Here is a 16,371-nt window from a genome sequence, read left to right as displayed (position 1 = left end):
AAGATTACACATGACTAAAAATACGATTTTACATGTAGTTTTGCCTGACATTAAAAATAATTACTTTATTTTTTAATTTCTCATATTTGTAACCAGAACTAATGATGATTCTAGATCAGTTTAACTGTTCATTGTTGAACTGAATAAGTAGTCAGTGAGTGCAGGGTGTACTGAAGACATCTTGTAATGTGTGTACAAGCAAAATAGACTTATCGGACGCACAGCCAGTTCTTGACGCCAAAGACAAAAACACTCAAATGTAATCGAATGGTTGCTTCAACCTGTCAATATTTGGCTGTACAGTGTAATATGTTTGCTTTTTCAAGAGTAGAAAATCAAACAAAAAATAAATACAATTATATATAGAAATTCAAAATTCGGAGACACACGTCAATGAGAAATTCAGTGTTTAAATTCTTTGTTCACTCCTTATCACACGCTTGTTAGTAGGTTTAGTGTAGAAAATTTATATTATGAAATAAATACAATAAGTGTGTATTCACAATCGAATATAGGTATATAATTTATTTTATTGAGGTAAGTCCAAGCACCACTGAATTTCATTTACTTAATTTATGTTTATATTTAATTCCATGCTCTACGATGAAGGAAAACATTGTGAAGAAACTTGCATATGTCTAATTTCTTTGTGTATTGCTTACTTATTTTCTTGTGAAATATTTACATTTCTGAAATTTTATTTCACTAGTTTTAAGTTATTGATTTTGTGAATTTTATTTAGATAAAAAGGCTTTCTATCACTTTTGTAAAAAAAATATATATTGACGCATCTGCTAATCTAACTGCTCAAGCTGGCTTTATTATTTTTTTTCTAATTTTAATATTTTGACAAATATATTTTAATGATTAATTCCTATTCATATTTCGTTAGAGGATCCATAATTACTTCCATTTAAGCCATTAAATTTAGCTAATACTAATATAATTATTATTTAGTCGTTTTACATATTAACTCGATCGAGGAAATATAAACTTAAAATTGGGAACTAATACGACGTGTCTTCGCTATTATTTGTGGCATTGGCTGAATATTTTGAGGTAAAATAGCATAGATACACCTCAGAGAAAGGAAGAAAAAATAATTGTTATGGGTAATCCACTCATCCGTTCTTTTATCTTTATTTAATAGGTAGATACTTACATACCGTCAAATGTCAGTCTGATATTATGACATGTGTCACCTTAAGTGAAGTTGTCACATTGATCGTTGATTCTGTGATTACTATAATTTACAAGTACCTAGTTACCTACAAACATACTATTTAAGCTATTAGTCATAACATTATTAGTCAATGTTTTTTTACTAATTTTTGTTTAAATTTGTTTTATGAAAAAAGAGTTTAATCTAAAAATGAATTTTTTTAGAAAGGCGCCTACTGCTAAGGGTATGTGTTGTAACGAACTGTTACAGTTGTGAAATATATTAACATATATTAAACAAATAATAAACCGTAATTTTTTAAATATTTTAAAATTTCAATTTAAGAGCAACAAAGGCAAAATGATCGTGAGCTACGCAAAGCAGGCAGAGATTTGGAACGAGATAAGTTAGCTTTAGAAAGAGAAGAAAAGAAATTGGTATGATAGTTGTGTTTTTTATTATGTCCATAGTTCTTAAGTACATTTTTGAGCAAGTATATAAAAGTACAAAATAGATTGTCAGGACATATCATAATGATCTATTGAATACTTTTTATTAAATAGTAAAACAATTATTCAATAATAAATTACAAAACCTTGCTTTTAAGCAAGGTTTTGTAATTTATATCTATATATATATTTTCTTTAGTTTAATGTATGAATACATATTTGATTGCAGGAAATGGAGATAAAAAAAATGGCAAAAGAAGGAGACAATGAAGGATGTAAAATACTTGCTAAACAATTAGTTCAACTAAGAAAACAGAAGACAAGAATATATACAGCAAACAGTAAGGTAATCATTTGTTACAAAGTGTACCGAAACATATAAATATAAGCTCATGAATATATTCATATAGTTAAAAATAAGTAAATATTATTGTATTCTAAAAAATTTCCTTTTAAATGTGCAAATAGGGAAATCTGTCTTAAGTATAATTAATTAAATAATTTACTATTATGTCTAATTTTTACTTGATATCTTTCCTTGGTGGTAGAGCTTTGTGCAAGCCTCGTAAGAGTACACTCATTAGATATTCTTCCGTCAAACAGCAATTAAGAATATATAACAATAATATAAAAGTCAAAGGCACAGGAAATATGTCGGTGGAGATCATGAACTAAGTTTCCTTGTTTCTGGCAAATAAACTACTTTCTAACCATATAATATGTTATTCATTAGCAACTATTGTATGCTCAAACATTGCAGATAAATAGTGTCCAAATACACAACAAGGCAATGGGTGCTAATGTTGCAATAGCTGGAGCAATGGGCACTACGGCTAAGACCATGGGCAGCATCAATAAGATCTTAAATCCTCACCAAGTTGCAAAGGACATGGAAGCATTCAAATATGCTAGTGCTAAAATGGATATGACTGATGACATGAGTAAGTGATATTATATTTCCTATCAACTTTTATGTTCACAATGTGCGCAATAATGTAAACAAAACAGAAAATGGAATTAAGTCTAAACATATATATGCTCTTAACATATATGTAAAGTAAAAATTACATTTCAATTTGTATTAAGGATAATTTAGTTTAGTTTAATTAGCAAGTACAAATCAAATAGATGGATATTTTGGACTTTGCACCAAGGAGCTTGTGACAAACAGCTCTTCTATCTGGTCCTTTTTAGTATCTTAGTTATTTCATTATTGTTGTTTGTACATATACAACTAAAGTATAAAAATATCAACTATTCTTGTTTTTTTGTAATAAAAATATTTCTTTTTAGTTTCCGACACATTGGATGATATTATGACTGAATCTGGAGATGAAGAGGAAACTGAGGGCATTGTGAACAAAGTTCTCGATGAAATAGGCATCGAAATTACTGGAAAGGTAAGAGAACTACTGCTAAAAAATCCAAATATTTTAAAACAAAATTTGATGTTTCATCTACTTTGTTTTATTTTAATATCTAAACAAATACATTCAGATCAATGATTACTATATTTTAACTAGTTAGATATATACCTAACGAAAAAGATATTATTTTATATCATTTATATAATGCATGTGTGCAATGGAATTCACGTGCAGTGGATGATTAATTTACTTTACAAAGATTTAATATATAATGTACACTCAAAAAACAAGCTTTCTATGAATAAAATTACTATAGTAAGATTATTGTAAAAAGAGAGAAAGGTGGTGTACCATATCATATAATATTGGCATTAAATAAATTGTAATAATTGTATTGTAATTTTTTTTTAATTTCAGGTTGCAAATGCACCTTCTGTGTCACGTAATAAGGTTGGCGAATCTACAACAGACATAGACAAGGAACTGATGGCTCAGTTAACAAAACTAAAATCATAGAGCTTATGCATATATAATAAGCAAATGTAACTTAAATTTAATAACAAAAGTGACTGTCCAAAAAACTTTAAGTAACTACACTGCAACAACTCTTTAAGAAATATGTTTTGACAGTTTACAAAATTGAATTAATTAATTTTTATCCTTATACAATGAAATATTGACTTGTTAGATTCATGTTTTATTTAATTACAAATATGGTTTATACAATATGAGATTTGATTATTTTTAACAACTATTCATATAAGAATGAATTTAATCTGTCTCAGAATTATGGTATAATACCTAATGATATATATCTCTGTATAGACAACTTTTATTTTTATTTATTTAAGTTTCGAATTGAAATTAGTGATTAAGAATTTATATACACATATAATGTAGTAATGAAAATAGTTTCACAGTTGTTTGAAATTTTCTAAGTACTGGTAGGTGGTTATTGCAGAGCAGAGCAACACCAAAAGGTATTTTGGTTTACATTTTTTTTTTTTTTTTTATAGAATAGGAAGGCGGACGAGCATATGGGCCACCTGATGCTAAGTGGTCACCAAACGCCCTTAGACATTGGCATTGTAAGAAATGTTAACCATCGCTTACATCACCAATGCGCTACCAACCTTGGGAACTAAGATGTTATGTCCCTTGTGCCTGTAATTACACTGGCTCACTCACCCTTCAAACCGGAACACAACAATACCAAGTACTGCTGTTTTGCGGTAGAATATCTGATGAGTGGGTGGTACCTACCCAGACGAGCTTGCACAAAGCTCTACCACATGTACCACAGTACCACAGTACCACATTAAAGGTAGCTTTGTTTATTTTACTATAATAATATTATTTATGTAACAATAAACTATTGTAATAATAACACTATAGTTAAAGTATTATTTGCTATCAAAATCACTAAGTTGTTGAGATATTGATTTTATTATTATATTTAAATCGGTTGTAATTGTAAAATCAAGTTTGGAGACGTTAGTTTTTTTCTAAATGTGCATTATTTATAAAATATATTGTTAATGTATTTAAGATTTTAAGTGGACTACCTAAGTGGACTAGTTTAATATTAATGATCATAAATTACAATAAATTGTTCTCATGAAGTAAAATTGAAACACTATTAGAAAATGTCTTGCAAAGCCTGATTTTTAGTATGTTTGTGTGTGTGAAACTATCATTGTCTATGGTATTAAATTTTATGCTAAATATACAAAGCTTTCATTTAAGTCAAACAATTTTTGCATTAATATATTTATAAAAAAGTGTACACAACATTTATTATCGTTAACAAAAATATATTTTTATAGTGAAATTATTCATACTTTGTTAATAAATTAAATAAGTTTTGTTCATATTACATAATTTTATATGAGATAACTGTGATATGTTTGTATTTTGATTAAATGATATCGGATATGTTATATTTATTGTTTCTTGTAATAAATTAAATTAATAAGGTATACAACTGCTTTTTCTTAAAAAGCCTAGTGATTAGTAGTGTATATAGGACAATTGAAACGGCTTTCCTAGTTAACAAACTAAAACCACTATGTAATTGAGAAGCCAAAATTTCTGTATGACTTGTTCATACGTTGTACAGGTAAATAAGCTTGGATACGTTATTGCGTTTGTGGTGTGTACAATGATTAAAACGGAAATGAAATCAGCTTGCGCTAGCAACCACTTGTTTCGAACTCGCATAAGTAGCGTTACAGTGTCATGAACCTTTACAATTGCGTCGAGAGATAGCAGCGCTGAGCGCTTTCTATCAACTGTATCACGGCGAGTGCTCTGAGGAATTATTCTCTCTAAATCCTGCTTCCCCCTTCCTTCATAAATCTACGCGAGCTGGCCCTCGATGTCACCGCCTAACTGTGATATCAATTCCATCGCGCACAAAGAAATTTGGCAACTCCTTTCTTTGTCGCACTTCCAAAAAATGGAATTCCTTACCAGCTCACGTGTTCCCCTCCTCTTACAACCCGGGTTCCTTCTAACGAGGCGTGAAGAGGCATCTTGCGGGCCGGCAAGGCGGGGACGGCTAGTATAGAACATTCTTCCCGACTGTACTGGCCGTCGTCGCGTTTGGACTCTACTACCACTTACCATCAGGTGGAGTAGTCATTTGCCATCCCGGCGCATATAAAAAAAAAGCTATTTTGTTTATAATTCTTTTTAAAGTAATTACTTCGTTGTTTGTTTGAGTTCACCAATTCTTGTTATTTGATTCATAAGAATGTTATTCTTAATTAGAATTTAATTATCCTGAATTTAAACTACTAGAAAATATTTGAAGACGAGTGAAAACTTATACCGCAAAAATATGTCACAATGTATCTAATGTGAATGCCGTTATATGTATAATTATCTGAATATTTATTTAATGCTATAGCTGTAGAGAAATTCTATTGGATGTAAATTAAATAAGCAGTAGAGACGGGGATTTAGATACAACATAAGAATGAATACATGATTTTTCGGATTAGGATGACTATGAACTGTCTGGAGCTGTAGAAATTGATAATTCAATATACGTTTACGCTTTTTAATATTAATTACAATGTAATTACATTGTAACGCCACGATAATGCCACGCTACATATCGCCACGCCACACAAGCCAATCCAAGCCAAGCCAAGCCAAGCCAAGTCATGCTATGCCATGCACGACAGTTAAAGCTACAACTATCCACAAAGGCTGCCTGTAACCATTACTGGCGTCACATTTGAGTGACATCAGAACTTAATACCTGATCGGCTCATTTCGGAACGTCATTCGTTTTTGTACAAAAATGTTGCTATGACAACTAAAATAACGGATGAGATGATGTGGCCATGACAACGGAAGATAACAGTTGTGGATTGGAAAAAGTATTAAGATATAAATATACATTCGATTATTGATATACTGTTATCATTATTACCTTCCCGTTTCAACATATAAAAATAAAGAAATGTTTTTTTTTTTTATTATCCGACCATTAATTACTACAAACGCACAAACGTCTCCACGCTGATTTGTCTGTACCTTGGTAGGAACAAAAATAAACGAGTCATAGTTACAGGCAAATAGTCTGATAATATCTGAAGGCATATATTTTGAAAATATTTAACACTTCTGCCAAGCAACGAAATATTAACGAAAGTATGTAAGATTATAAGTAGATACTAAAACTAATAGGTACTCTTAATACAACTTTAAAAATCATTTGTTTATTCCGTTCGTTTTGTCTTTTCTAGCAACTGTTCGCAAAAAGATCACAATTCAAATTTAATTTAATATTAGTCAAAACTTGCTCCTCTCCTCTCGGTGAGGGGTCATCTCACCGCTACACCACTCCATTCCAATTATAACCTCTTTTCTATTCCCCTCACAATACTATCGTTACTATATAAATCATACACAGATAATTTTGATCGATTACATGTAAGCGACGCCAGCTCATGTGCAATTTAAAAAATTAAATAAATAAATGGTATTTGAATAGTGTAATTAATCAAAGGGATAAAATTAAACGGACTTCTGCTTCTTGAGATTGTCTTCGATTTCGAGATGATTTTGACGCACGCTGCAAAACAAGCGAAAATGATACCCTTTAAATTCGTAGCGCAAAACTTAAGCGTCGTGGGTCTGTATTGATTTTAAAAGTTTAATCTCTAGGTATAAAAATTATCAAGCTCTTACTAGGTTAATTTGAGTAAATTAAAAGAACGTTAGATGATAATTAGGTAACTATAGTTTTTACTATTACGAGTAGATAATTATTACTTATAGATATATATCTTATTATTATATACAACTTATACAGAGAAATATTTACCGAGGCTTAACTTAATTGGTGATAAACCTTTCTGTAAGCTTGTCTGGTTAGGTATAAATTCTGGTTCGGCTTAAAGAATACGTGAGGCTATAAAATAACAGGCAATGTGCCTGGAAATATATTACATTTTAGTTGGCATAGTTGGCATCAAATTGACTCTGTAAGGAATCGTTACAATGTGTTCTAATGCCAATACGTATTTGTATTGACATTGAAACACATTTTAATGCGTTTCAGGAAAAACGTGTAATGCAATTACGCAGGCCCTAATAAAATTATTTTAATTCAATGAGTTGGGAGTTTAAAGTAACATATAATATATAAAAAAGGAATAAGAAAAACCAAATATAACGTCCAGAGAAGAAAAAATAAAATTGTTAGAAACACAAAATGTTTAATACGATTTAGGTAAGTAATCGCTACGTCCAGAATATAAAATCGACAAAACACAACTTGGTAATGACTTTTGCCTACAGTCGTTAACTTAAGAACATTAAAATTCAGAGGCTTCCGCCGTTGTTTGCTTTCAAATTTAATGTAAATATGCCACGATATTTTACGCCTTGTTTACTTATTCGATAATGTCACCTTGCCTATATAAAGGACATCCATTTATTAGCCTCTGACATTTCATCTGCGCTTTTCAGAGTGAATTTTCACTTAAACATGATACCTGACCACTTATTTGATGAGGGAATAAACAATTCTCTTTTAGGTAACGATATGAGACACGTCCAATTGAATAACGTAATTTATGAAAAAACTCAAAAGGATTACGTAAGTGAAAATTGTACTTTTTAACGTATTCGAGTCTCTATAAGAGTGATATAATTAGATGTCTCATTGTGAAAATGTTCAAGTTTATTATTAAATATTACTTTTGGTTATTTATTTGCTTTTTTTCTGGCACTACATACATATAACAAAAATTAAGCACTTTATACAAAAAAAAACAATCTTGCTTACGGCTTACAATTTTATGTTGTTATGATCAATACAATATATATTAAAGGATTCCTAAAGGAATAAGACATGTTAGTTTTGGTGTTCATTATTACGATTTGACGCCTCAAAAAGACATTTCTATATGTCATCATTGTGGAACGGCATAGGATCGACAGATCAGAACTGAGTGTATAAAATATAATAATTCTCTGCGAAAACTATAATTATATTTAATAGTAAAAGTAAGCCCGAATGATCTCGATAATTGAAACAATCATGACTATTGATGATTCTGTGACATTTTTTTATTATTTTGTAAGTTGTAGTGACTACTACTTTAAATTTTTTTGGTTTATATTAAAAAAAGACAGATATGTAAAGATATTTATTGTGATAAGTTTTTAATAAAGACCGATTACGAATAAAATATATTTTATTGTGCTAATAACAAAAAAAACTTCCGTTGCGTTAGGGTGCACTTGTGACGTCAGAGCGTCACGGTAGCATGCCAAAGCGATCCCGTGGCGCTCCTCGTTAAGATGGAAAGGGTACCGCTGGTTTTTAAGTGGGTATTCCGATATGGGCGCACTCGGCGCCTTGGACACCGGCGAGCCCCACATACCCCCCACTGTTCCCGTGGGGGAAACGCGTAACGCGTTTTCGCAGCGTTAAAAAAAAAGGTTCGGTCGGGATCCGACTTACTCAGGTAATGATCGGTCACGGTTGTTGTGGAATGTGAATACCTGTGTAAGATCGGACGCAAATCGACGGCGATGTGTCAACACTATGACGTGGGCCGGGACACCGTTCAGCATACGTTGGAGGTGTGCCCCGCGTGGAGTGCGAAGAGGGAGATCCTGGTCCGAGTCGGACAAGACCTATCCCTGTGAGCAATCGTGTCGGCGATGCTTTGCAGGGAATCGGCGTGGGGGGCCGTAGCCTGATTCTGTGAGACCGTCATGGTCCAGAAGGAGACGGCGGAGCGGGAACGGGAAAGGGCCGAACCTGCTCGGCGGAGACGACGACGGCGTTGTCTCGGCGTTCCCGTAGCCCAAACGCCCGGGGCTTAAAAGATAGGGCGTAACCCTGGGGCCGTGGTTGCGGGTGGTGGGGGCCTCGCGTGTCCTATTTCAGACGGCCCTAAGGAGGACGGCAGCCGGGATGGCTTTGCGTTGCCGTACGCACTAGCAAGGAGTGCGGCGGGGCGAGATTCGCCCCCTGATGAGAGCTCCGCCGAGCCACGAGCGGAGCAAAGCACAGGAGAGGCTGAGGATGCGTTATATCAACACTTTTCTATCTTTGTTATTTTGGATAATGTTTCAAATTATGAATAATTTAGATTTTCTCAATTGTCATACATAAAATTAATTATATTTTTGGCCTTAACTGATGCCAACGAATAAACCGAATTTACAGTACCTAATATTTTAGAAGTTTACAGGAACGAGAACAACGTAACCTGCTATCGTCACAAGATGGCGACACTTGTGAGATACACGATCAATTTTACAGGGATCACAAACTGCTTTTAGTGCTATTTAGAGCTTTAGCAGTTATGCCTATCACACGATCCAGGCCTGGTACAAAATATATTAAATACACATTTTTATCTTTCATAAATATGTAATATTGTCATTTAATAATTTCAATTCTAGCATACTATGCTTAAAACTAATTAATATATTAAAAATGGCACAATTACTTTCAGGTACAATAACATTTAGTTGGAAATCTCGAGCGACGGCTTATGCTATATTTTTTTACATAGTAACGACTGGTATTGTTCTTATAGTTGGTTATGAACGAATTACGATTCTACGTTCTATTAAAAAATTCGATGATTACATTTATTCCATTCTATTTGTCGCATTTCTGGTCCCTCACTTTTGGATTCCTTTCGTTGGCTGGGGCGTCGCACATCAAGTAGCCATTTATAAAACCAATTGGGGAAAGTTTCAAGTAAGGGCCGAATTTTTTTACTTAGTTACGTTACTTGTGAACTAAACTTATATAAACGTGACTTAAATTCATCTAGTATGTATTTTTTATAATATGTACAGCTTTTTGGTATGTTGTCTCTTTTGTTAGCAATTTGTGTGATTATTTAAACAAAACAACAAAAATAATTAATAATATTTAATATTTTTAGGTGAGATATTATAGGGTAACTGGAGAAAACCTTCAGTTTCCAAATCTAAAAACTACTATCGTCATCATAAGTGTAGGCTGTTTGCTTTTGGCTATCTGCTTTCTTCTCAGTTTATGTGCACTATTGGATGGGTTCTTGCTCCGACATACAACGGCTTACTATCACATAATAACCATGATAAACATGAACTGCGCTTTGTGGTACATCAACTGCAAGGGAATTAAAATTGCATCTCAAAGCCTTTCAGAATGTTTTCGGAGGGTAATACATTCAGTTAAATTTAGTTCTAACGAAATGTATTGCTCATATTGCTAAGTTTACTTTAGTAGAACTAAGGACTAAACAAATAAGGCCGAAGCGGAATCAATAATGCCCTTTAAAACACTACCTCAGTTACGCTACGCCCATGCTTACTTTGTCCGCGTTATATTATAAATATTTCCTTATAGACTAAAAAAAAATACTATGAAATTAATCATAAAAGAACAGAAAATTTGAAACATTTTTCAAGTAAAAAATTTAATAAATGCTATTATCTTTTAGAATTAAAGAATTATACTTTAAAAATGTAGCAACAAAACTCGTGTAGCTACTTATTAAAATGAAATATCAAATAATAAGTAAGTAAAAATACTTCGAGCTCACTAAATTGCTATTTGATCACCAGGACGTGCACATTGAATGCACAGCGAATCTTATATCAAGCTACCGTTATCTCTGGCTAAATCTATCAGAGCTTCTGCAATCACTTGGGAACGCATATGCTCGTACCTACTCTACATATTGTTTGTTCATGTGAGTACCTGTTTGTATTGACTATTGCATATTCATTGTTTAAGAACATATACATCTGTATAACGACCAATTTATAAAATATATTTTGAATATTTTATTACATATATAAAATACTTGTAATAGACACTAAAATGTTATGGTTAAAATCGCTTAATGGATAGGTTTAGGATAAAACGAATACAGTTTTTAAATGTAATAAACAAAGACAAATCAGCACATCGCAGACGTGTAGAACTGGCTTAATATAATCAACTGAATTTATTTAGGTTCTTCAATATAACGATTGCGGTATACGGGGCGTTGTCAGAGATTGTGGATCACGGCTTCGGATTCAGTTTCAAGGAGATGGGTCTTTTTGTTGATGCGCTATACTGCTCTACTTTGCTTTTTATTTTTGCTGACTGCTCTCATAAATCAACGCTTAAGGTAAATAATTAATTAAAATAAACTGTGTAAATGTCCCACGGTTGGGCTTATTTCAGTACGCTGCTCCAATGCTGGCTGGATACACATGTACCAGAATTTTCATCAGGCACATGGAGGTTCCCTCAATATGTTTTCATTAAAATATAAGTATAATATAAAATTTGCAATTGAGACGATACATATTATCAAGTCTAAATGAAAAGACATGTATTTCTTAAGCACAAACATCTGATGTTTGAGCAGTGTCCTGGCTTTCAAAATGATTACATTCTTATTTATAAAAACAACTTTGAAGCGTAAGTGTATTTGTTTGTTCAGATGTTTTTACCCCCAAGGTTATCTCTTCCTATTATTAGTGTTAAAACCCAATACATAATTAAATAACATTAGTATAGTCAGACAATATGTTTGTCGATACGCTTTTAAGCTCTTTAAAGCGATTTTTAGCGGATAGCGACGTTCTTTTTAGATTAAAAATACTAAATCTATACTATCTATATACCTATAAATAGTCGACGACAAAACAGGTATAAATATCTTCTCTGTGGGTCAATCGATAAAAAAATAGAAATAAAAACAAAAATTCGAAACATACAAAATCATATATGTGTTTCTCAATTTTTTAATAATGATGCACTATTTTTTTTTTTTTATTTCTATTAAAAGGTAGCAGCTGGAGTGCAAGACACCTTACTATCAATAGATGTCCTATCAGTGGATCGACCAACACAGAAAGAGGTAAAATATTCAAAGAAATATATAAGTCATTAAATATTCAAATATTGTGTTTATTATTTAATATATTCATTCTTGTTTTGTTTTGATAGATCGATCATTTTATTCAAGCGATAGAAATGAATCCAGCTGTTGTTAGCCTTAAGGGATATGCACACGTTAATAGAGAACTTTTAACATCGGTAAGTCATTCATATACTACAATTTAAATTGATAGTTTGGAATTACAACATAAAACAAGATAACAAAAAATGTATTGCGAAAGTTGTATTTTAAAAAAGCTTAACACAAAATTAAACATATGCATGAACAAAAATATTATGTTGGGTTATTGTAATAATATTATGTTAAGCTAAAATAATATTCGTTGAAATATGAATACCGAACTCTTGTAATAATATGTATATCCTAAATAGAGAGTGGGAGCGTACTGACTATATTAATGGAATAATTAAATTGAATTTTTGGAAAACAAACAGTATATATAACACATTAAATTTAGTACTTGTAGTGCGACTAGTAAAGTTTCACATTCTAAAGAAATATTATTGAGCAGGTACATACAATTTAAATAGAAAAGATATGAGATAAAATTATGAGCATAAATTAATAATTTGATTAATTACGAACTAAGTAGTATAAACAATTAATAATTATAAAGTATAAATTATATATAATATTAAAATTAATTACATTAGAATTGTTCAATTAAACACACTGGAATAGCAAGACACAATGAAACATTTGCATTGCATTGTAACATCATGGTAAGTACAAATATTACTCAATATTAGTTCGCAAATAATGAAATACATTTTCAAAATAATTTAAAACAAAACAATAATAATAAAATTTGTTGTTTTACTTTTCTATTTACTAATCTAAATGGACCGAGGACCTAAGGAAAAATGGTCTATGTCTGTACACATTTTGTTATAGACAACTTTCAAACTAGTTTTGATTTTATTAAAATTAAAATTCTAAAGCCTTGTCTTATATAATTTTTAACTAAAATAAGTAAAATATAGCCAAATTCTTTTTACCTTAAGTTCTTTTGTTTAATTATAATTACAAAATCAAAACATTATCCAAGAAAATATTACTTCTGACATTATTATAAAAGGTAAATTATACACTAAGGCGACATCAACAGTAATGGAGTCCGCTAATGAAGCTGAAACTGAAAGCCGCACAGTACTGTAACACCCGACACTGAGCTCGTCTCGTCAGGATTGAATTTAAAATTATTTAGACAGATCAGACTTTTAGCTACTTTAATAAAGTATTAATGTAATCGAACTCTTATTAAAGTTAACCATATCATAACTTGTTATAGTATATCAATTTAAAACGCTACGATCAATTATTAACATGACCTAAATGACTGTCCCACTTACACTACAAAAAGCTAGAAACTAAAAAATTGCTGACTAAACTATTACAGATCTTTATATAATAGTTGGACCTTATTCCATACAGCGTTTAAAAAAAAGGTTTTTAATTTTTAATATTGTACAAATCTACAGTAAACATAATTAAGCCATATACCTCTCTACATACTCGTACATACAGCTGACGTCAACGAAATAAACCAACGCAGTTAAGAGTAACGAACAACAGATCGATAACATCAACGATATCTACAGTACGAACTTTCATATAACATTGAATAGATTGATTTGTAAATTAAGTACGTATATCGAAACTGCTTTTTTATGACAATAAATAAGTATATTTTCTGTTTCAGGCTATAAGTATGATAGCTATTTATCTCATTGTTTTGCTACAATTCAAGATTTCACTGCCGAAGGATCTGTCTACAGGTAATTAAGTGCAAAAAAAATTAAAAATGGAAAATACCTGTTACGTATACCAAATCCCACGCGATTCACAGGATTATTTCATTTTACATTCTATTATAAATTTATTTTAATTAATATTACTTAATATCACAGCAACAGCACTTTACTACTACTTTTTTATTTTGAAATTCATATACTTATAAATAAAATGATAGATAGAAAATGTCTATTTTATGTCGTATTATAAAAATATAATTTAATAAAAAAATTAGAGTTCTTACCATTCTGTTGTATCTCTCATTAAATATAACGCTAAATTCTGTGAACATTAATTATTTTTAAATAACTTTTTGTTGAAAAGCAGCTTTTGATAAATCAAGTGAGCACCAATGAATTCTCAAGGTGCTGAGATTGTGTTTACAATTAATTTCGTATTCGAGAGTAAAGAATAAATATCTATCTATTTTATCTATCAGAATTAATTCGGAACAGCGTACTTTCTGAGGCTTTTCTGAGGCTGTGTCCAACAATTGGAACTTAACTGGAGTTTACTATACATAATGTATTGTACTAAATATACAACTGTATATTACAATAAGTATATAATAATGTCTATAATATTACTAAATTATTAAAACCTTTGACATTAACAGTACATTCAAAGTTATTTAAAATAAATAATAATTAACGTTCGCTATATAAGCTTAATTGTAAAGTCGTAACATATTCGTATTAACATGACAACTTCAAATGGAATAATAGTTTCTGAACTAATATTCATGTATATGAACAAATGAATATAATTATTTTATTATTGAAATATAATAAAGATATAATTATTTTAATGAATTATCTTAGTTTAAATTATGATTTGTAATACACACAAAGGAGTTACACGCGACCTAAGTAATGTAAGTAACATTACTTACAATGTTACAATGAAGAGGTCTTTGCCCTTTGGAGAGTTGCTAACAGGGTTTTACACTTGTAATTTCTCATATTCGCAAACTTTAACATTATAACTAATTATAACATTATTGTACTTCAAACTATAAGCACTGTTTTTTCTTAGATTTAGTAAAATGAAATAGTAAAATTATTGGAATTATAACAATATTATAAAAATTTCTTTTTTTTCATTATTAAACCTCATTATTTAGTTAGAAATAAAAGTATCTTTTTTAGTTAATTAGAAATATTTACATTTTCAGTCTACCTAACTTTAACATTGGTATAAAATCAATTCTTATTTAACTTTAAAATACTTTCAGCAACTGTCTGAAGGAATTTGAATTATTTCGTTATGCTCAATGCGAAACGTTAAGTAATTAATAATTAGTAATGAGTGTTGTCATTTATTGAATGGGTAATTATAGCATTTCATTACAAATTAGGTTATTAATTTTTATTTCATCAGTATCATCATCGTTCATTCAGTTTCATCAGACATTTACAGCTGGCCTGTCTGAAGTCAAACTTCCTTGTTTTTTAACAGTTTTGGTGGTGGGTTGATTCTTTCCTACCCTACAAGTGACGAGACGTTCAATTTTTCGATTTATGGATTCTTAACAAAATCTCTTCCTCGGCACCTACGACATCGGGTAGTGATGCCGGAACATCGGGTTATTCTAAGTGTGAATTATTTGTTTAATTCTTCGCTTTAATAAATAAGATAACGTACTATATAATATAATTAATTTATTATTTAAAAAATTAACAATATACGTGTACGTATCATGTACGTCTCTATATATTTTAAATATAAACTATGACATATTTAATTATTATTTAAAACGTCAAATTATTAAAGAGCAATTTTAATGGAAATTAAAGAGAATAATTTAAGAGGACCAATTGTGCTGCAAATCAATAAATATATTAATGGTTATTCTAATGACCTTATTCTTTAACATAACAAAATTTTGCTTTCATGCAGCCTTGCCTCAAAATCTGTCGCCCACTATCAACTCGAGGATCTTCTGACAACCACAATAGGAATTCATTAATCAACTTTTCCAATTTCCAACGAACTTATTCTTATCTGCGATTTAATAATATTTGGACCTCTCTTGAAATGTTTTAATTTAACGCATATCTGCACTTAAGGGAATATAGAAGACTTTTAAAATCGTGCTTTCGAGAAGCATTCTATATTAAAATGACAATTTATAGATATTATAAAATTAACGGTAAAATGAAGGT

At 30.7% G+C, this 16,371-nt stretch overlaps 2 protein-coding genes across 2 annotated transcripts; both read left to right on the top strand.

Annotated features, from left to right (window-relative positions):
* The first annotated feature begins 1,238 nt into the window (after positions 1-1,238).
* Positions 1,239-4,764, top strand: LOC126773696 (charged multivesicular body protein 2b). The gene is made up of 6 exons (XM_050494775.1): positions 1,239-1,406; positions 1,508-1,599; positions 1,841-1,957; positions 2,372-2,552; positions 2,905-3,011; positions 3,396-4,764. Exons 1-6 carry the CDS (start codon positions 1,349-1,351, stop codon positions 3,492-3,494), a joined length of 654 nt encoding a protein of 217 aa, XP_050350732.1. The 5' UTR covers positions 1,239-1,348; the 3' UTR covers positions 3,495-4,764.
* A 3,219-nt stretch (positions 4,765-7,983) lies between these two features.
* On the top strand, positions 7,984-16,152 carry LOC126773940 (gustatory and odorant receptor 22-like). The gene is made up of 10 exons (XM_050495201.1): positions 7,984-8,094; positions 9,704-9,842; positions 9,971-10,221; positions 10,412-10,672; positions 11,079-11,206; positions 11,473-11,632; positions 12,299-12,370; positions 12,460-12,549; positions 14,115-14,190; positions 16,106-16,152. The coding sequence occupies exons 1-10, from the start codon at positions 7,984-7,986 to the stop codon at positions 16,150-16,152; spliced, it is 1,335 nt and encodes a 444-aa protein (XP_050351158.1).
* The last annotated feature ends 219 nt before the right edge of the window (positions 16,153-16,371 follow it).

The sequence above is a fragment of the Nymphalis io genome, chromosome 15 (genome assembly GCF_905147045.1).
Source record: "Nymphalis io chromosome 15, ilAglIoxx1.1, whole genome shotgun sequence".
Taxonomy (NCBI): Eukaryota; Metazoa; Arthropoda; class Insecta; order Lepidoptera; family Nymphalidae; genus Nymphalis; species Nymphalis io.
This window is presented reverse-complemented; position numbering and strand designations above follow the sequence as displayed.